The sequence below is a fragment of the Indicator indicator genome, chromosome 16, assembly GCF_027791375.1.
Source record: "Indicator indicator isolate 239-I01 chromosome 16, UM_Iind_1.1, whole genome shotgun sequence".
Lineage (NCBI taxonomy): Eukaryota > Metazoa > Chordata > Aves > Piciformes > Indicatoridae > Indicator > Indicator indicator.
Genome location: NC_072025.1, coordinates 2,244,383 through 2,266,433, shown reverse-complemented (window position 1 = coordinate 2,266,433; position 22,051 = coordinate 2,244,383). Strand labels below are relative to the sequence as shown.

The window sequence follows — 22,051 nt, the reverse complement described above, 5'->3', positions numbered from 1 at the left end:
CCTGGATACAGTCAGATTGTGAAACCTCTATATGATGTGACTCGAAAGAGAAACAGTTTCCAATGGGGTCCTGAGCAACAAGCAGCCTTTGACCAGATCAAGCGAGAGGTAGTCCAAGCGATGGGTCTGGGACCTGTCCGAACTGGTCCAGACATTAAGAACATTCTGTACACGGCCGCGAGTGACAATGGTCCAACCTGGTGCTTATGGCAAAGAGCTCCAGGGGAGACACGAGGACGTCCTCTTGGTTTCTGGGGTCGTGGCTACAGAGGCTCAGAGGCAAACTACACTCCAACAGAGAAAGAGATTTTAGCTGCTTATGAAGGAGTGAAAGCTGCTTCTGAAGTGATTGGAACTGAGTCACAACTTCTTCTAGCTCCTAGATTGCCAGTTCTGAATTGGATGTTCAAAGGCAAAGGTTCTTCACCACATCATGCAACAGATGCTACCTGGTCTAAGTGGATGGCTCTGATAACACAGAGAGCTCGAATGGGAAATCTCGAAAGGCCTGGTTTGGTGGAGGTGATCACAAACTGGCCAGAAGGCACAAGCTGTGCAAAACCTCCAGAGGAGAGAGTAACTCGTGCAGAGGAAGCTCCTCCTTACAGTGATCTGTCTGATGATGAAAAGAGATATGCTTTGTTCACAGACGGTTCCTGTCGTCTGGTTGGGAACAAGCGGAGATGGAAATCTGCAGTGTGGAGTCCAACGCGCAGAGTTGCAGAAGCGAGAGATGGAGAAGGAGAATCCAGTCAATTTGCAGAGGTAAAAGCTGTCCAGCTAGCTCTTAACGTAGCTGAACGTGAGAGATGGCCAAAGCTTTATCTCTACACCGACTCGTGGATGGTAGCCAATGCCTTGTGGGGTTGGCTGAAAGACTGGAAGAAGAATGGCTGGCAGAGGAAAGGAAAGCCAATCTGGGCTGCAGATCTGTGGCAAGACATTGCTGCTCGCATTGAGAGAATCCCAGTGAAAGTGAGACACATCGATGCTCACATTCCTAAGAGCAAAGCTACTGAGGAACAACAACACAACCATCAGGCAGATCTAGCTGCAAGAGTTTCCCAGGTGGACACAAACTCTGATCCTGATCCTGATCTTGACTGGAAACACCGAGGTGAGCTGTTCTTAGCTCGGTGGGCCCATGACTCGTCAGGACATCAAGGCAGAGATGCAACCTACCGATGGGCTCGTGACAGATCCATTGACATTTCCATGGATGCTATCACACAAGTCATCCATGACTGTGACATTTGTGCTGCTATTAAGCAGGCAAAGCGGATCAAGCCCTTGTGGTACGGTGACCGATGGTCCAAGTACAAGTATGGTGAAGCCTGGCAGATTGACTACATCACTCTACCTCGTTCTCCATCTGGTAAGCAGTATGTGCTGACTATGGTAGAGGCAAGCACTGGATGGCTGGAAACTTATCCAGTTCCTCATGCAACTGCACGTAACACCATTCTTGGTCTGGAAAGACAAATCCTGTGGAGACACGGAACTCCAGAGAGGATTGAGTCAGACAACGGAACTCATTTCAAGAACAATCTTGTAAAAAACTGGGCCAAAGAGCACGGCATCGAGTGGATATTCCACATTCCCTACTATGCACCAGCTGCAGGGAAGATCGAACGCTACAACGGTTTGCTGAAAACCACTCTCAAAGCCATGGGGGGTGGATCTTTGAAAAACTGGGAGAAACATTTAGCACAAGCAACCTGGTTGGTGAATAGTAGAGGTTCAGTGAATCGAGCTGGACCTGCCCAATCAGATTTGTTGCGAAAGGAGGAAGGTGGTAGAGTTCCTGTTATCAGAGAAAAGAATCTGTTAGGCAAAACTGTTTGGGTATTTTCTCCTTCAGGAGAGGCCAAACCTGTCCGAGGGGTGGTTTCTGCTGAAGGTCCTGGTCACACCTATTGGGTGATGCAAGAAAATGGTGAAATTCAGTGTATTCCACAAAGAAATCTAACTTTGGCTGAGAGAGGTTAAATTCAGAGTGTTGCACAGATACAGCATCGCGCCCAAGAGGAGAGTCCATGAGATCTACGGTGCACGAACCCTGAGAGCCCTGAGTCACCTGAGAGTCCCTGTTCCTTCCTTCGCTCCATCTGCGAGGAAACAAGCTGTTTGCTGTTTTTCCTGTGATTTGACTCTTTTGAATCATCTACATCTGAGATAGCCGGAATGGACTATGGTCTTTATTCACCTATTGTTGTAGATATTATTTTAGATTAGATAAATGGTAGTAGCAGCCAATGGAATTGTTTAGAAGGGGTGGACTGTGATGGTTTGAAACTGTCTTTTTAATTTTTCCTTGCAAAGTTCAGAACAGAGAAAGTGAAAGAATGTAAATAAGTCACTATTGGGTATAAGAAAGCAAAATACTGATTGTTCTAAACACTTCCATTGGATAGATAGAAATGTTTAAGAACACCAAAACAAAGTAGGCACTCTGCACATTCTGCGTTCGGCAGTGGGGGCAGTTGCTGGGCTGTCTGGCTGCTGTTTCTTCTTCTCTTCTGGCTGAAGATAACACACACTGACCTTGGCAGCTAAGTTAACAACTTTCTGCTTAACAAACTCTGCTTCTCTGTCCAGGGGGGTCTGGGGGGAAGCTCCTGGGAGAGAGAGGCTCCTTTGGCAGGGTCCCTTGGGGGGAAGCAAAGGGAGATCAGTTGTGCTTTTCTGTTGATTGTATATATTTGTAAATGTTGTGAATTTTGTATATTTGTACATATTCATTGCATTTCATCGTAGATTTTAGACTCTGCTTGTAAATACAGCCTTCATTTGCTTCCAGACTGGGCTAGCCTGGTTATTGTCGGTGGGGGGGGAATTTCAGCTCACACCGATACAGAGACCAACACCAGCCTCCAGCCTCCCTTCAGGGAGCTGTAGAGAGCAATGAGGTCTCCTCTCAGCCTCCTTTTCTCCAGACTGAACAACCCCAGCTCCCTCACAGCTGCTCCTCATATGACACCCTCCAAACACCTCACCAAGTTCATTGCTCTTCTCTGGACATATTCCAGAACCTCAATGTCCAGCCAGATGTTAGCAGTGAGCTTGAGGAAAGCTGTGAGAGAGAATTCTACTGATTTAACTGAAGTCATAACCCGGACACTGCTTCTCTAAGTGAGGAGGGAGCTGGCAGAGCAGCTATTAGCAGAAGGTAATGCTGCATTTTGAATGGTGGAATGCAGAAGTAGAAAAGGTAATTTTATCACCAAATCACAGAGTCCAAGCACAGTATGGGGGGGGATCAGAAGGGACCCTGGGGTACTGGTTGATAGCTGACTGAATATGAGCCAGAGTGTGCCCAGCTGGCCAAGAAGGCCAGCAGCATCCTGGCCTGGATCAGCAAAGCTGTGGCCAGCAGGACAAGGGAAGTGATTGTACTCCTGCACTCTGCACTGGTGTGATGGTTTGAAACTGTCTTTGGCCTACAGCCACACCACCCTGAGACTTGCCTAGCAGTAGGAGGGGGGGGAAGGAAGAGCCCTGAGGGATTGGGTAGACCTTCAGGTGAGAGGAAGGGAGGACTGGGAAGCTTTTGGGAATTCTGTGAGGGGGTTCTGTATGCTTTAGGATGTTCTTTTCCACTATGCTTTGTAGTTTGTAGTTTTCTGTAGCTTCACCAATTCATTTTTCCATTTAAACTTTTTCCATCACTCTCCAATCCGTTTGCGTGTGTCATTCTTTTGTCCCTTTCGGGGCAAGAGATGTTCTGGCTGGCCTCAAACCAGCACAACTGGTGAGGCCATACCCTGAGTACTGGGTTCAGTTTTGGGCCCTCACTCCAAGAAGGACATTGAGGGGCTGGGGCACATCCAGAGAAGGGCAACAAAGCTGGAGAAGGGTCTGGAGGACAGGCCTGGTAAGGAGCAGCTGAGAGAACTGGGGTTATTTAGCCTGGAGAAGAGGAGGCTGAGGGGAGACTTCATTGCTCTCTACAGCTCCCTGAGAGAGGCTGGAGTCAGATGAGGATTGGTCACTTCTCCCCAGTAACAAGCAACAGGACAAGGAGAAACAGCCTCAAGTTGCATGAGGAACAAATTCTTTACTGAAAGGGTTGTGAAGCCCTGGCACAGGCTGCCCAGGGCAGTTATGGAGTCCCCATCCCTGGAGGGCTTTGAAAGCCTTGTAGATGCTGAGGGCCATGGTTTAGCTGTGACCTGGCAATGTTGGGTTCAGAATTGGACTCCATGATCTTGGAGGTCCTTTCCAACTTCAGTGATTCTGTAAAAAAAAGAAAGGCTGCTGATGGCATTGTGCACCAGACATACCTGCTCAGTGTCCTGCCCCTTCTCCATGTAGTAGAGTTTGTAGTTCTGGATCTCCCCGTTGCCAGAGAGCGGTGTCTCCCAGGTGACCGTGACAGAGGTGGGGGAGCTGGCGTAGGCTCGGATGTTGGGTGCTGGCCCAGGAAGCTGAACTGCAATGTAAGCATGAAACCCTGTTAGGCACCAGCCTATCCACTAACAGCTTCTGTAGCTAATTATTTTAGCATCCACTTCACCACAACCAGCTCCACTTGGGCATTTTCCCACATCTCAGCATTTCATGGCATGGTTTTGAGTGCTGCCAGAGAAACAGCAGCAGCTGGCTTTGTTCTGTTCCCCTGGAATGATTGCTGGGTTGGAATTAATTCCTGCAGGTAGCTTCTCCCTGGGTCAGCTTCCTTTTGTCCCGAAGGATCTGAACAAATGACAGACTTTGAATTTGCTTAAACACTTCCTTTTCTCTCTTTCAGTCAGTGTCAAGTGAGAACAACAGAATGCTTAGAGGATTTAACAAGCAACGTCCTATCAGTTCTCCTTGGTGGGGAAAATAAATCATGTAAGGACATTAACCTGGAAAGTCATTTTGGAGCTATGGTCTGCAAGTGCAACTTCTTGGAGGTGTTGAAGGCCAGGTTGGATGAGGCCTTGAGCAACCTGATCTAGTGGAAGGTTGGAACTTGACAATCTTTAAGGCCCCTTCCAACCTAAACCATTCTATGAATTGATGAACTTATTCTGGGAAAGGTCATGAATGAGCAAACCAAACCAAACTCCATCCCAAAGTCAAGTAGACATGACAGGATGTCATCCAAAGGGACTTGGACAGGCTAGAGAAGTAGGCTTGGGAGAACCTCATGAGGCCCTGGGCAACGTGGTCTAGTTGGGGATGTCCCTATTGACTGCAGGAAGGTCAGACTAGATGACCTCTGGAGGTCCCTTCTGGCCTGGACCATTCTATGATTCTGTGTTTAGTAAGGTAAAGTACAAGGTCCTGTACTCAGGTTGGGGCAACCCTCATTATCAATACAGGCTGGGGGTTACTGCAATCGTCATCAATCCTGCAGAAAAGGTCTTGGGAGTGCTTGTGGATGGAGCTGGAGATGAGCCAACAGTGTGTGTTTCAATATCTGAAGGGGGCCTATAGGAAGGCTGGGGAGGGACTGTTTAGAAGGGCTTGGAGCGATAGGACAGGGGGCAATGGTTTGAAGCTGGAGCAGGGCAGATTTAGGTTGAACATCAGGAGGAAGTTCTGCACAGTGAGGGTGGTGAAATACTGGAACAGGCTGCCCAGAGATGTTACGGAGGCCCCATCCCTGGAGACATTCAAGGCCAAACATAACATGGCCCTGAGCAACCTGCTCTAGTTGGAGGCGTCCTGGCTGAGCGCAGAGGGGGTGGCCAATATGACCTTTGAGGGTCCCTTCCAACCCACTGCAACCTGTGGTTCTACACCTGCCAAGCTTTCAGCTTACCCTCGGGCTGTGTGGCCACCTTGAGCGGTGCAGAGCTCTCTCCGGGGCCGTGCTTGTTCTGAGCCACCACTCGGAAGATGTAAACTGTTTCTGGCATCAGGTTTTGGATCATCACTTGTGTCTCTCCAGGACGACTCGTGTTCTCAACACGTTCCCTTCAGGAAACAAAAGGGTTGGGCACAGGAACAGTCACTCAGTGGTAAGAGGGTTTGTGAGGGGTAACAGCAAGGAATGGTTGGTACCAAGATGTGTCCCCCTGGGATGTGTCTCCTGTATTATCAAGGCACTGGGCTGACTGCACACTCAAACAGCAACAGGCCAAAACTGCTGGTGACAAACAGCTTCTAACTCTGTAACTTGCCCAGGGACATCATGGATGCCCCCTCCCTGAAAGCTGAGAGAGTTGGAGCTGTCCATCTTGGAGAAGAGAAGGCTCCAGGGAGACCTTAAAGCAGCCTTCCAGTACTTGAAGGGGACTATTAGAGAGCTGGGGAGGGACTTTGGACAGGGGCTTGGAGTGTCAGGAAAATGGGCAATGCCTCTGAGCTGGTAGACAGGAGATTGAGACTGGAGATTAAGAGGAAATTCTTGACACTGAGGGTGGGGAGACACTGGAACAGGTTGCCCAGGGAGGTTGTGGATGCCCCCTCCCTGGAGGTGTTGAAGGCCAGGTTGGATGAGGCCTTGAGCAAGCTGGGCTGGTGGGAGGTGTCCCTGTCCATGGCAGTGGGATTTGAACTAGATGATCTTCAAGGTCCCTTCCAACCAAAAGCATTCTATGATTCTATGAACTTCTTTGAGGAAAAAAAAAAAACAATGAAGAATACATCTATAGAAAGATGCTAAGCTGGTGTGAGAGGCAGGGAGAGCTCAACTCTTGTCCCATGGTGTGAGAAGCAGGGAGAGCTCAACTCTCGTATGTTTCACTCATTTTTGTAGCATTTTGGGATAGGTGGAAGGAGGGGAGAGAATTTAACAGACCACATCTCTATGACTGCTCTCTCTTCTGTTTACCAAAGCTGTAACATCAAGCACTCCACAAATTCTCCTGCAACCTCTGGTTTGCCTCAATTTTATTAAAAACTTGGGAAAGACTTAAGAGATTTTGTGAAAAAAAATGAAAGCTGTTGCTGGACAATAGAAATATCAGGAAAAAAAAAAAAACCTTCATATTTGTGACCCATGCAACAGTCAAATATTGGAGCAGGCTACCAAGAGAGCTTGTGGAGTCTTCTTCTCTAGAGACTTTCAAGACCCATTGTCTACAGTCTTTCAAGACCCATCTGGATGCATTCCTCTGTGACCTGCCCCAGGTGATCCTGCTGTGGCAGGGGGGTTGGACATGATGATCTCCAGAGGTCCCTTCCAACCCCTACCATTCTGTGATTCTGTGATACTCAACATCACACCCTTCTGAGTCAGTTCTTTGTTGCTTCCTCCAGCACATGACAATTCATAGTGAGGCTTTATCCCATTCCTCTGAAGCCAGACATAAAAATGTTCAAGCAGCAGGGAGAGTCAGGGGAGATTTAAGGCATCTTTGTTAGGATTGTGGAGCTGCTTTGTGTGTATCTTCAAAGGAGCTGCTTTATGTATTCTTTTCCTCCAAACTTTACTTAGTTCCTCCCTAATATTTAGACTTTTTAAAAACATCCCTGGGCTGTGACTTGCACACCCCCAGGCCAACAGCTGAGGCACTGAAGCTGTGACCACACAAGTAGTGGAGTCACCCCCAGCAGCAGTGCCTGCCCTGACGCGCCAGCAGAAACCAGCCACCAGCAGCACCTCAGCTCCTCTGCTGTGCTGGGAAGGGGGCACCTGAGAGGCTACTGGACCTCCTACGTGGCATTTCTGGACATGATTTGGTTGGCATGGTGGTGGTGAGTTGATGGTTGGACACAATGATCATAGAATTATAGGAGTGTTTTGGTTGGAAAAGACCTCCAAGATCATAGAGTCCAACCATCGACCCAGCACCACCATGGCCATCAAACCATGTCCCAAAGTGCAATGGCCACATGTTTCTTGAACACCTCCAGGAATGGTGACTGCACCCTGGGACAGCCTGTTCCAATGCCAATCTTAGAGGTCTTTCCCAACCTTCCTGATCCTGTGATATGGAATATAGTGTTCAGTTCTGGGCTCCTCAGTTCAAGAGGGACAGGGAAATACTGGAGAGAGTTCAACAGAGAGCTATGAGGGTGACAAAGGGACTAAAGCATCTCTCTTAAAAGGACAGACTTAGAGCCCTGGGGCTGTTTAGGCTGGAGAGGGGAAGGCTGAGAGGGGATCTGATCAATATCTATAAATATCTAAGGGCTGGGGGTCAAGATGAAGGTGCCAGGCTCTTTTCAGTGGTGCCCTGTGATAGACAAGTTGGAACCCACCTCAACACAAGGAGAAACTTCTTTGGTGTAAGGGTGCTGGAACCCTGGAACAGGCTCCCCAGAGAGCTTGTGGAGTCTCCTTCTCAGGACACCTTCAAGGCCCATCTGGGTGCATTCCTGTGTGACCTACTCTAGGTGATTCTGCTTTGGATGGGGGTTGGACTAGAAGATCTCTGCAGGTCTCTTCAAACCCTCACCACTCTGTGATTCTATGACCCTACCTCAGGTTTGCCTGCCTGTTCCTGAACGTGCTGAGGACCAGCATTTCTGTTCAGCTCAGCAAAAAGGCTGAGATTTTGCAAGCTGAACACCACAAGGAAGCCAGGAGAATACAAATGGTGTATTGAGGCAACCAAGAGGATAATTTTCTGGGTTTACAGACAGAATCACAGAAACATTCAGGTTGGAAAAGATCCTCAGGATCACCAAGTCTAATCCAGAACTCTACTCTACAAGGTTCACCCCTAAACCATATCCCCAAGCACCACATCCAAATGACCTCTAAACACATCCAGGGTTGGTGACTCAACCACCTCCCTGGGCAGCACATTCCAATGACCTCCAGGTCAGGTTCCTTCACCCCTGGAGAAGCATGGGGTTCTTGACAGGTTCTTCTGGAGCTCAGGATTGAGGGGAAGCATGAAAGATTAACCAGCAGCTAATTCCAGCCTGCATTCCCCACACACTGCTCTTGTCACCTGAGTGCTCACAGAGCTCCCTTCAGGTGATGATACCTACAGATTTGTCCTTCCTTGGGAAGGAGCCACCTGCTCCCTGCAAGCACCAACAAACCAGGGGTTACACAGAGCAAATCAAAAGCTTCCCCAGTGAGAAAATAAAGGGAGACTGTGAGAGCCTGGATGAGAACCCTTTTGTCTGCCAGACTTTGTTTAGCTCTACGGCAGAGGGCACACGCCTCTCGTCCCCGTGATTAGCTGCTATTAAATCATTTTTAATGCAGGAGCCCAGGCAAAATTATTCCACAGTCTCCTCATCCCTACCTTCCAACCACAAGGCTGCAATTTACATCACAAAAATATGTCCAAATCCTTGTTTTTAATGTTTTTCTTTCTTTTTTTTTTTAATAGCAACCAGTGTGGTTCATTTAGCATCACTTGGTTGCAAACATTTTGAAAGCCCTGTTGATTTCCATGATTACACTGCACCTCTCAGAGAGGGAAACAACAACACTTACTGTAACTAAAGAGCTCTTTCAACACATTTCCTAGACTATTCTTTTTTCTCATGGAAGTGGAGCTAAAATGGCAGTGCATAAACAGCTTCATTTATTGCACATTTTTATTCATCTCCACCCTCAAAACGAGCAGCAGAGCTAGAGCAGGTTTGCATTTAAAATGTTTACAAAAGATTTTTCTTCCTTTAGGAAGGAGTCATATTCTGGTTTTAATATTCTGTTCAAAAACAAAGCTTTTTGGGGTTTTGGGTTGGGTTTTGTTTTTTTGTTTTTTTTTTTTTGTAATAAAGAAGCTGACAGAGAAGTCAGAGACACACTAAGGAATCAGACTAACCACAAGAGAGACATGGACCTGCTGAAGCAGGTCCAGAGGAGGCCACCAAGATGATCAGAGGACTGGAGCCCCTCTCCTACAAGGACAGGCTGAGAGAGTTGGGGCTGTTCATCCTGGGGAAGTGAAGGCTCCATGGAGACTTCAGAACTGCATTTCAGCATCTGAAGGGCACCTACAGGAAGGCTGGGGAGGGATTCTTCAGAAGGGTCTGTGGTGATAGGACAAGGGGCAAAGGTTTGAAACTGGAGCAGGGCAGATTTAGGTTGGACTTCAGGAGGTAGTTCTGCACAATGAGAGTGGTGAGACACTGGAACAGGCTGCCCAGGGATGGGGTTGAGGCTCTGGAGACTGAATGTGGCCTTGGGCAGCCTGATCTACCTGGAGGTGTTCCTGCTGACTGCAGGGGGTGTTGGCCAAGACAACCTTTGAGGGTCCCTTCCAACCCAATGTAATCTTCCTCACTGAAAGGCTGATCAGGCACTGGGATGGACTGCCTAGGGGGGTGGTGGAGTTGCCATCATTGGAGGTCTTTCAGAAAAGATTGGATGTGGCACTTGGTGGCAGGGTCTAGCTGATGTGGTGGTGTTAGGTCATAGGCTGGACTTGATGATCTCAGAGGTCCTTTCCAGCCTCAATAATTCTGTGAATCTGTGAAAATGAACCTGGGAGGCAGGGAAAAAGAGAAGTATTTCCCCTCCTTAAGTTCCCACGTTTTATCTAGTGTAAAATATTTGCCTGCAAACACATTTTCAAATGGGTACTTGCCTTTAAGAAGTATCTGAGATGGCATTTGGAAAGTCAGAGTAAGTGCCAGCTGATTCACAGCTGTGCCATAACATTCCTCTCCCATTGACATGCAAAAATCTATTGCATTTTCCTGCCTCCTGTGTAAATGCACTCACTGATTTTTATCATATATCTCAGCACTCCAAGGCTGTTATTTCAAATTATAGATACAAAAAAATAATAATATCAAACTCCAGATTATTTTAATGGAAAAGCCCCCATTTATCACCAAATAAACAGACACCTCAGAGAATGGCAATTTTCAGTAATAACTAGGAACTGTTGCCTTCCCTCCCCACAGTGTGTTAAAAATATGGTGAGATGAATCTAATTAAGTGCTCCATGAATCTCTCATTTATGCCCTTTCTCAGGGAGCCTCAAGCACCTTCTATGAGCTGTGATGTGTTTAGGTAGGCATAATAGGTACCAAATGCAGATGGTCTGGATGGGGAACTGCATTACCCTGCACAACATTATGACTCTTCTTACTCATCCCACTTTAATCCCCAATTAAAGAGCTTTGTAAACTAGAGCTATGGTTTGAAATACCTAGCAGGCACCTAAGGGTGCCAACAGCTCCAAACCAGCAACAAGAGTTAATCTGGAAGTGTCAGGTGGGTTGAGGAGAATCTCATGAGGTTCAAGAAGGCAAAGTGTAAGGTCCTGCACCTAGATCAGGGCAGTCCTCAATACCAGTCCAGGCTAGGGGATGAAGAAAAGGACTTTGGGGTGCTGGTGGGTGAGCAGCTGGACATGAGCCAGCAATGGGCACTTGCAGCACAGAAGGCCAATGGCAGCCTCACCTGGAGCACTGTGTCCAGCTCTAGAGCTCTCAAACACAAGAGGGACATGGACCTGCTGGATTAGGTTCAGAGGAGGGCCACGAAGATGACCAGAGGGAGGCCACACTTGGGAGTAGTGTGTCCAGTTCTGGGCTCCCCAGTTCAAGAGAGACAGGGAAATACTGGGGAGAGTCCAGCAGAGGACCACAAGGATGCTGAGGGGCCTGGAGCATCTCTGTGAGAAGGAAAGGCTGAGAGCCCTGGGGCTGTTGAGCCTGGAGAAGAGCAGCCCCAGAGGGGATCTGAGCAATGCTCAGCAAGAGCTAAAGGGTGGGGGGCAAGAGGATGAGGTCAGACTCTTCTCAGAGGTGCCCAGGGACAGGGCAAGGAGTAATGGGCACAAAGTGGAACCCAGGAGGTTCCATCAGAACAAGAGGAGAAAATTATTTGGTGTGAGGGTGCTGGAGGCCTGGAGCAGGCTGCCCAGAGAGGTTGTGGAATTTCCTTCTCTGGAGAGATTCCAGCCCCACCTGGACACTGTGATCCTGGGCAAGCTGCTGAGGGAGACCCAGCTTTAGCAGTGGGGTTGGACTGGATGATTCCAGAGGTCCCTTCCAACTCCTACATGCTATCTGGGTAGTCTTGACTGTGTTATGTCTCTCTACAGCCCTTTCACGATGGTCTAGAGACATCAGGAGATCAAATCACCCCATATGTGAGGTTTCTCTTCTCACCGGCCTGATTTCAAAAGAAAATGAAGCAAATACTCAGTCTGATCACTGCTCAAATAGAGAAGAGACAACCCACAGGTTATTAAGAGGATCCAGTAATGTATGAAATGAAAATGGTTCATGTAGGCAAAAATGTAATTGTAGGAGGAGACGGCACACAGGCACTTAAACCCCAGCAAAGATCTATGGTCATGTATAATTCAAGCACTACAAAGTGACCACTTAGGCAGTGGTTTAGAAGACTGAAGAGGAAAGGAGGGATGCACACCCAAGCTTTAACATCAAAACCTGCTGACTTCCAACTGCTTAAGTGTGTGTAACACGCTCCTCTAGCTGCTTTACTCAATAAGCAACCAATGAGGGCCACCCAACTGGTCAAAAAGTGCCAACATCAGACTGGTCAAGAGAACCTTTCTCTTTCTTTCCTTCTCTGTCTGTTTTATTTTGCTGTTCTCATTCTCCAGTGCAGGTTGAAAGATTTCACAATGTTTTCATACCCCTCTGTGAAATGTCTGAGACCAGCTCTGTCATTAAGGATGCACAACAAAAACCTTCCAAAAAACAAAGGAGTGGTAAAGTTGAGAAAAAAGGGAGGATGTGCTAATGAAAGGCCTTCAGAGCCTGCTTTGAAACCTGAGCCAGAAGCACACTTCAGCAAACAAAGATCTCATGAAGTCAGTCAAACTACCTGCTCATCCATAAGCACCAGCTGAAGCACTTTGCTGTGGAACCATTCTGTGGACCAGAGGGGTTCCAGACACAGCAGTTTCAGCAGCCTGTCCTAGGATTTCCTCAGCCATTCACCCCAAATTATGGGGGATTCTTCTTCCCTTTTGTTCTGCAAATGCTTTTGATCCAAGAGGAGCATTTGCTAGTTGCCTATAACCCTGCATACAGTGGAAGAGGATGCATTTTGTTTCCTCAGAAGTAATACAAGAAGAGATATGAAGCCATCTCCAGGATGTCACCTTCTAAAAACCCAGTGGCTACCACCAGAAAGGTCAAGGAAAGATGAACAAGTAAGAACAGCTGGCAAGATCCCACCTATTTTCTGGGTCAGGCCAGCCCTAGGCACAAATCCAGGCTGGGTGCAGAGTGGGATGAGAGCAGCCCTGAAGAAAAAGCCTTGGGGGTGTTGATTGCTGAGAAGCTCTCCAGGAGCCAGCAGTGCCCTCATGCAGCCCAGCAAGCAGCTATGTGCTGGGCTACATCCAGAGGAGTGTGGCTAGCAGGGAAGGAGAGGGTATTCTGCCCCTTGACTCTGCTCTGCTGAGACCTCACCTCCAATCCTGCCTCCAGTTGTGGTGCCCCTAGCATAAGAAGGACACAGAGCTGTTGGAGTGAGTCCAGAGGAAGGCCACAAGGATGACCCAGGGGCTGGAGTACCTCTGCTATGAGGACAGGCTGAGGGAGCTGGGGGTGTTCAGTCTGGAGAAGAGAAGACTCTGGGGGGACCTTAGAGCTGCCTTCCAATAGCTGAAGGCATCCTACAGGAAGGCTGCAGAAAGACTTTTCCTGAGGGTGTCTAGAGAGAGGTCAAGGGGAAATGGTTTGAAGCTGAGGGAGAGCAGGGATAGACTGGAACTGAGGAAGAAGCTCCTCAGTATGAGGGTGGTGAGACTCTGGAACAGCTGGCCCATTGGGAAGGCTACACAGGCAAACACTGAATACCCTAAGATTTGAAATGATCTATGCCCCTTTTAAATCTCTGCCAGCTTCTCAGTCCTCCAACACACTGGCTTATAGTGCTAGGATGAGGGGCAATGTCTTTTAAGCTTGAGGAGGCCAGATTTAGACTGGAGGTTAGGAAGAAATTCTTGACAGTGAGTGTAGGGAGACACTGGAACAGGTTGCCCAGGGAGGCTGTGGATGCTCCCTCCCTGGAAGTGTTCAAGGCCAGGTTGGATGAGGCCTTGGGCAACCAAGTCTAGTTGAGAGATATCCCTGCCCATGGTGAGGAGGTTTAAGTGAATGATCTGTGCTAGAGTCCATGGTCCTGCTCTGGCAGAGGGGTTGGACTCGATGATCTTCGGAGGACCCTTCCAACCCCTGACATCCTGTGGTCCTGCGATCTCTGAGGTCCCTCCCAACCTAAGCCATTGCATGATTCTGTGATTCAGCAAGAATGAGCATTACCGAAGTAAGGCAGCAGTATGAAAAGCAGCATTTGGGAGACAAAGAAAACATTACCAGCTGCCTCAGCTGATGGTCCTGAGCCTGGCCAAGATGTCTGTCCACAGGATTAAGAGCGAGTGGCAATTCACCCTATGCTGTGTGGGGTTTATTCTCTTCAAATGACTTAGAGTTAAGTCTCACACTCTAGCCAGCAAGTAGACAGATAATTTTCTCTTGAGTAAGAAATCTGCTCAGCACACTAACTTGCAATTAATTAAGCATTGCTCAAAATGGCTGTTAGCTCCAACTTCTTCAAAATTATCACAACCATTTCAAACATTCTGAGCAGTAGACCCCACCAGGAAGGACAATGGGTAGATGGAACTAAGCCATCAGGGTAACAGGTCAAAAACTCACAACTGCTTCAGATCCACAGAATCTCTGTTTGCAGGGATTATGAGGAGAGAATCAACACCTAAGACATTGTTCTCTCTACATCTACAGGGATTATGAATATGAAGTGACTGCTGGCTCTCAGCAGCACATGGCTCCTCTGCAGGACGATTTCCATGCCCACTGTGGATGGCATTTCTAGCAGTGTCAGTGTTCCTGAAGAGCTGTTACAGCCCAGGCTTGCTGTTAGCCTCCCAGCAGTCTGCTAAAAGCAGGTAGCAACTGTTCACAGTCAATCAAACACAGGCACAGGAGTATGTGTGTGCAGCAAGCAAGCAAACAACAAACCTCTAACCAGGGTGCAGGAGGGATGGGAGCACAAGCCCTCAGGCTCCACAGCTTGGGAGACTTGGAGCATCAAAGACTTAAGGTTAACAGTGCTTCTAAGCAAAGCCAGCATGAAGAAGGGTCAGGACTTTTGACAAGGGCTTGGAGTGATAGGATGAGGGGGAATGGATTGAGGAGGGGAGATTTAGACTGGAGATTGGGAAGGAATTCTTTCCAGTGAGGATGGTGAGACACTGGAACAGTGAAGGTTGTGAGACATTGGAGCAGGTTGCCCAGGGAGTGGTCATGAATGCTCCTTTCCTGGATGTGTTCAAGGCCAGGCTGGATGAGGCTGTGAGCAACCTGATCTAGCAGCAGGGGGGTTGTAACGAGATGATCTTCAAGGTCCCTTCCAGCCCCAAACCACTCTATGAATCCATGCCAGAGCATGCAGCACTTCACACATTGAGATCTTTACCTGTTTATACCTTCCTTGGTGTAGAAGATTGAGTAGGTGAGGTTGTCTCCCTGAGGGTCCGACACAGGCGTCCGCCACGTCAGCCTGATGAAGCGAGTGGAGACGAGGGTGGCCACAACGTCCCGTGGGGCTGAAGGCAGTGGTCCTGTTGTAGCTGGTGCTAGATGGTCATTAGTGGCACTGGTCAGTGAAGTGGGAGGTAATGTTGGGATGGCAACATCTTGTCATGTGCAAACATTGGGGAATATGAAGGGCAAACACCACCACGGTTTTTTGGGTTTTTTTATAAAAGAAAGAAAAAGAGAACAGAAAAAAAAACACAAAAGAAATAAACAAAACCACGATGGGAAACAAAAGGAAATGAACACACACAAAAAAGGTCATTAAACTGAAGGCTGACATGCAGGCAGAGGTAACTACTGAAAACTAATGGGAGATACTCAAGGACACATCGGTGTCGAGGCAAGCAGACCAGATCTCCACTGTAATGGAAGTGGCAAGGGGAAGCGAAGGGTGAAAGCTGAGGGCAAAAGATGACCTCAGCAGAGAACATACCAGCAGCAAACAATACTTTCATCTCTTTGGTAACCAGCTGCAATAGCAATAAAGTAACCCAACTTGTATTCTTTGTTCTAAAATCCACCCAGACCAAATGTTCTCCTTGATCTCATCAGTATGCAGAATTCATTGATACTATGCTCAATCATTAAAAAAAATAATGAACAGACAAAATCCATTTAACAAGTGGAAGCTCATCTGGGTTTGTGCCATTAAAAAGTGAAATCAATTCACCTGGTAACTGCTCTCTGAACTGGCTGGGTTCTACCACCAGCACTGGTGGCAAACTGGCTATGGCAGTGGGACTACAGATCCCTTCCTTTCACTAAGGCCACCCTTTTCTTTCCACAGTGCTCTTCCTCCCTCTTGTAACATGCAGGACATCATCTTACAGAGCTCCTAATGAGGATGAACAACTCTTGCTTCATGTTCTCCAAAGCCTTGACAAACTTGGTTGTGCTCAGCCCTGAGCATCCTCCTGCTTCCCTGCTTTCAAGCCAGGATAAGCGGCCAGGATTATTGCATTAAGAGGTTGGCAAGTCAACAGCACAAGCTGTAACCTACCAAGAGCTGCCCTCCAAATCCTATTAAAGCAATCCAGCCAGCAAATCTAACAGTAATGTTTGGAGCAGCTGGACCCCAATTACCACAGAGTGTTACAAGAAGCACAATTAGTAACTAAATCCTAAAGCTCAAGGTACCTTGGATTTTTCTTGACTCTTTAACTATTTACCAAGCTTCAGCCACCTGACGGTGTTTTCCACACGGCAATCTATGCCTCTTTGTTCACTTAGGAATTATGGAAACAAACTAAAATGGCTCAGATTTTTTTTTCTCCAGGACTAGCAGAGCATGTTGAGCTGCAGGATCTCCACCCAACTAGCAGAGCACATGGGCTTCTGTCTCCATAGACACGACCTCTCTGCTGACCGAAGCAGAAAACGTTGCCTGAACAACTGAACTTTGAGGCAGATGCACTGAGAACATCTCAGGAGCACTAAGAAACCTATCAGCATCAACAACTCAGTTTTTAAACTCCAAAAGCCTTGTCAACCAAAGTGTCATCTCACACATAGGTCCTGAATTGGCAGAACTCATTCTTTGATTAATATTTCTTGGCCTACTGCAGGCAGTGGTGGAAGAACAAGCCTTCTGCACACACACAAGGGTTTGCTTCTGAGCACCAAAAACTACCGCAAACAAATCCCAGCTCCATGGGGCCATGGGCAGTGTCCTCCTTCCCTTCTCACATGCTTGTTACTATTCCATCACATCTTCCACCTTTCCTGAAGCTCTCAGCCATGTTTTATCTCCTCTCAGACACTGCCCATCCTGCCAGCTGGGCAAGCTTCCCTTCCCCCAGTGAGTACTGGTGTAAATGCAGTCACCAATTTCCTCCAGCTCAGTGACATGGGGTTTTGCTTTTATGCTAAAATCAAGACTCTTTTACTTCACTACAGGATTCTGCAAGGCTCCTAGAGCCAGGAACAGGGATATTTTGGTACTGAAAATATTGACCACAGGAAATCAAGTACTCAAGAATATCTTCTTAATTTTCCTTTCCACAGATCACAACCCAGTCTTCTCCAGCATCCCTCTCCCAATCAATAGCCCACACCAGCAACTTCACATTCATTGCAAAACCTGAACTATTTTTATGGTCCTGTAATTAGATTTCTTACAGAAGTGCTCCATGGTTTAGCTCAGACAGGGCCCCAATGTCCCTGAGGATAACCTTGCTACTGCAGACTACTCAGTACAGCAGATCTCACTCCCCAGCTTCAGCCCTTCTTTGATGGTGCAGCACAAGACACTGAGGAGCAAGAGCAGCAGCTCAGGGCTGGAAAGCTTCTAGCTCAAGTTATCAGCTCTTAGAGTTACCTCTGTAACCCTACTCCAACCAACACCACCATTTCTCAAAGCAGGGAGTGTTAGGGTGTGCTGTGGACAGCTCTTGACACCAGTGCTGGATGATGACCCAGCAGGAGAGATGCTCTCCAGTATTTGCTATTCATAAATAATTTATTGAGAGATCTGACAGTCAGTAGCATCCTTGGGTGACCAGATCTGGCATGCCCCATCCTGAGCAAACTGAGGAAGGCATTTGGCATAATCAAGACAACAAGCTAGAGGAGAAGAAACTTCAGCATGGTCACAGGCCATGGGCAATCCCATTGCCAGCTGCCCTCACAGGTAGTTGAGATCAGGAGAGCTCACTGACCTTCAGGGACAAACCATTCACAATCCCACATAAAGAAAACAAATAGATATGGAAAGGCAGCAGCTGGGCTGAACAGTGAGACCGTGGCCCAGCTTCAGCATAGAAAGTGTAGAGGAGGCCAAACTGGAGACCAAAACGGCCAACCAGACAAAATACAGAAATACCACCCAGGCATGCAGAGCTGGAATTAGGAAAGCCACATCTGGACTGGATGGTGAGTCTTGGGGTGTGTGGAGAGCTGACCGGCCCAGCAGGCTCCCAGTGCCATGCTGAATGGGATGAAGACTTACTGGTAAATTGGGTAAAGAGCAGCATTACCCAGAGCTTGATTCTGGGACGGAGAGTTTCATCAGTGGCCATGAGGATGGGACACAGAACATCTGGTTTGCAGGTGGGAGGAGAGGTAGACACGTGGGCAGAGAGAGGGACATACCAGGTTGGGCTGGGGGGAACCTGAGAGTTCACCACTGAAAAATGTGGAGCCCTGCAATGGGGTCAGGGCATCATTCCAACTATCATAGAATCACAGAGTGGTAGGGGCTGGAAGGGACCTCCAGAGATCACTGAGTCAAACCCCCCTGCAAAGCAGGATCACCTAGGGCAGGTCACACAGGAATGCATCCAGGTGGGCCTTGAACGTCTCCACAGAAAGAGATTCCATAACCTCTCTGGGCAGCCTGCTCCAGGGTTCCAGCACCCTGACACCAAAGAAGTTTCTCCTCGTGTTGAGGTGGAACTTCCTGGGTTCCAAATTGTATCCATTGCCCCTTGTCTACCACAGAGCACCACTGAAAAGAGCCTGGCACCTTCATCTTGACATCCAGCCCTCAGATATTTATAGACATTGATCAGATCCCCACTCAGGCTGCTCTTCTCCAGACTAAACATCCCCAGGGCTCTCATCCTCTCTGCTTCTAGACAACAATTAGAGTGCCAATTAAATGGCACATTTATGGTGCCAGGCTTCTCTTGTGTTTAAATTTCAGTCTGTTCCTTGGACTGGAGACTTACTCACTGCACCTACCTTTACTCCTTCCACACTACATTGCCTCTGAGGACCAAGGAGCAGCCAGTCCTCAGCAAAACCCTCCTTGGTGCCCATAGTTTTCAGCACCTTTCCCAGAGAGCCTGCTTGACTAACTCCCAGTTCAGTTCCAGCATTGCTTTCCACTTCAGTTGAATATTTTCCCCTTGCAGAGAGCTTTCATTTCCTCCCCTTCTATTAGCTAATGACATTAATAATATTATTTAAACCCCTGAAACAGTTTGAGGACTAATCTGTAGAGAAGCAGTTCTAAAAGCAAACGTATTTTACAGCTGCATCAGCTGAACGCCTTCTGAAGTAGCATCTTCTGAACCATGCTAGTGAACTCTTTTGATTGATTGCTTCTCATGTTTATTTAAACTGCTTCACCCATGGAGCACCTCCTCCTTTAAAAAAACAAAGTTAAAACACTTCATTTTCAGCACAACAGGCAGCTGCTGCTTCGGTACAGAAAAGACAGAATCACAAAATGGTTTGGGTTGGAAGGGACCTTAAAGAGCATCCAGATCCAATCCCCTGCCATGGGCAGGGACACCTCCTTATAGAGCAGGTTGCTCAAGGTCCCATCCAGCCTGCCTTTCAACACTTCCAGGCTTGGGGGCTCCACAACTTCTCTGAGCAACCTGTTTCAATGCCTCACCGCCCTTATGGGGAAGAATTTCTTCCTGATGTCTAATCTAAATCCAGCTTCTTCTAGTCTGAGGTCATTACCCCTCACCCTGTCACTCTAAGTCTTTGTTAAAAGTCCCTCTTCAACTATCCTTTCTAACTACCATTTCAGGTGATCATTTTAACTCCAGGAAGGCTGCAGGAGGTGGAATTTTTACTGCATGAATTTACAAAGAACAAAACTCCAAAGAACAGTTTTGGACAGTTGGACAGAAAACAAAAGCAAAAAAAAAAAAGAGGAAAATTGGAGGCAGGGGGAATGGAGAGGGGAGAATGAGGTGCTGTACTCTTCAGTATAGCAGTTGGCATTAGGGCAAGAGCTGGGGCTGTTCAGCCTGGAGAAGAGAATGCTCCAGGGAGATCTTAGAGCAGCCTTCCAGTACCTGAAGAAGCTACAGGAGAGCTGGAGAGGGACTTCTGATGAAGGCTGGGAGCAATAAGACGAGGGACAATGGCTTTGAGCTGGAACAGGGGAGATTGAGACTGGAGAGGAGGAAGAAATTCTTTCCAGTGAGGGTGGAACAGGTTGCCCAGGGAGGTTGTGGATGCCTCCTCCCTGGAGGTGCTGGATGAGGCATTGAGCAGCCTGGTCTAGTGGGAGGTGTCCCTGTCCATGTCAAGGGGCTTGGAACTGGATGATCTTTAAGGTCCCTTCCAACCCAACCCATTCTGTAATTCTGTGATACCTACTCACCCATGAAGTGCCAACCACGAATCCTCCACCACCTCACAGTTAGACTTGGGTATCTCTTACAAATTCTGGTTACATTGTCTGGTGCTTTGCTTCATATCACAAGCAAAAGACACATCTTAGCTACCTTTAAAAACCATTCTGTTTAGTTAAATGTTAATACAATTAATTTTTTTTCCTTAAGTAATTAAATTGAAAGGAAATGCTGAAATTCCTCTGAGGAAAACGATTCCCTTGATAAATGTTTAGAATTCCTCTGCTTAATCTCCAAGTCTTCCCTCACTCTCCTGTATTTTTCTTCCCATATAATGAAAAAGATGCATCTCTGACTTAAGTGATCTGCACATAGTGCCTGAAGAACCTGCAGGCACCACGCTGAAGTGTCTGGGAGCACTGCCAACATTTCCTACATGAACAGCATCCCCACTTTGATCCTCATGCAAGGCTCAAAGCCTCAACTACTCCTTCCCACACCATCAGAAGTAGATTGGACAAAGACAACAAAAAACTGGAGGGGTCTGAAAAACAAACTGTGAGGCAAATAAAAGCACCAAGGGCTTGTAAATGAGACAAGGAAGGTAAGCAAGGAGCAGGCAGGAACTCTCACCCACTGCAAGCTGCCATTAAATACCAGCTTGGTAGCAATTGGGTACTGCTGATAGCTGTGGAATGTCTTTAGGAGACCAAATTATTTCCTTGCTTTTTTTCTCCCCTAGTCTTCCTCAAAATGCCTGGAGTGCCATCACAAACTGATTGGTACAGAAGGCACAGCAGTGTTGGGCTGCCCTAATGAGTAATTACACTGAAATTAGTTTTAATGCCAATAAGGGAGCAGCTTTAGTGCTTCCAGCTCTGAGTGTGGTGTATCGAGTAACGTGCAAACCCAAAGCTCTTCTTTCCCTTTCACCACTATCTAGAAAGTAACTACAGGCTGGTATGTTCAGAGAATCAGAGATTCCTTCTGCTTGGAAAAGACCTTCCCTGCTGCAGCCTGGGGCCATTTCCTCTTGTCCTCTCACTTGTTACTAGGGAGAAGAGCCCAACCCCACCTCACTCCAGCCTCATTTCAGGGAGTTGTGAAGAGCAATGAGGTCTCCCTCAGCCTCTTCTTCTCCATACTAAACACCCCCAGTTCCTTCAGCTGCTCCTCCCCAGCCCTCTTCTCCAGACCCTTCCCCAGCTTGGTTGCCCTTCTCTGAAAATGCTCCAGCCTCTCAATGCCCTTCTTGGAGTGAGGGGCCCATAATAGGATTTGAATCATAGAATCACAGAATGGTCTGGGTTGGAAAGGACCTCCAAAGGTCATCCAGTCCAAACCCTCTCCAGTCAGCAGGGACAGCCTCAACTAGATCAGGTTGCCCAGAGCCTTGTTGAGCCTCACCTTGAATATCTCCAGGGATAGAGCCTCAACCACTTCCCTGGGCAATCTGTTCCAGTGTTCCACCACCCTCATAGTGAAGAACTTGTTCCTCACATCCAATCTCAATCTGCTCTGCTCTAGTTTGAAGTCATTGCCCCTGGTCCTGACCCTCCATCCTTCCTGTAGCCCCCTTCAGGTACTGGCAGGTTGCTATTAGGTCTCCCTGG

At 47.7% G+C, this 22,051-nt stretch overlaps 1 protein-coding gene across 1 annotated transcript in view; it reads right to left on the bottom strand.

Annotated features, from left to right (window-relative positions):
- Nucleotides 1-22,051, bottom strand: part of NEO1 (neogenin 1) — a 303,704-nt gene that overhangs the window by 59,619 nt on the left and 222,034 nt on the right. Inside the window, exons 8-10 of the mRNA XM_054387898.1 lie at nucleotides 15,281-15,500; nucleotides 5,753-5,907; nucleotides 4,284-4,432 (exon numbers count right to left, since the gene is read on the bottom strand). Coding sequence (XP_054243873.1) covers nucleotides 4,284-4,432; nucleotides 5,753-5,907; nucleotides 15,281-15,500 — 524 coding nt within the window. The remainder of the gene's footprint in view (nucleotides 1-4,283; nucleotides 4,433-5,752; nucleotides 5,908-15,280; nucleotides 15,501-22,051) is intronic.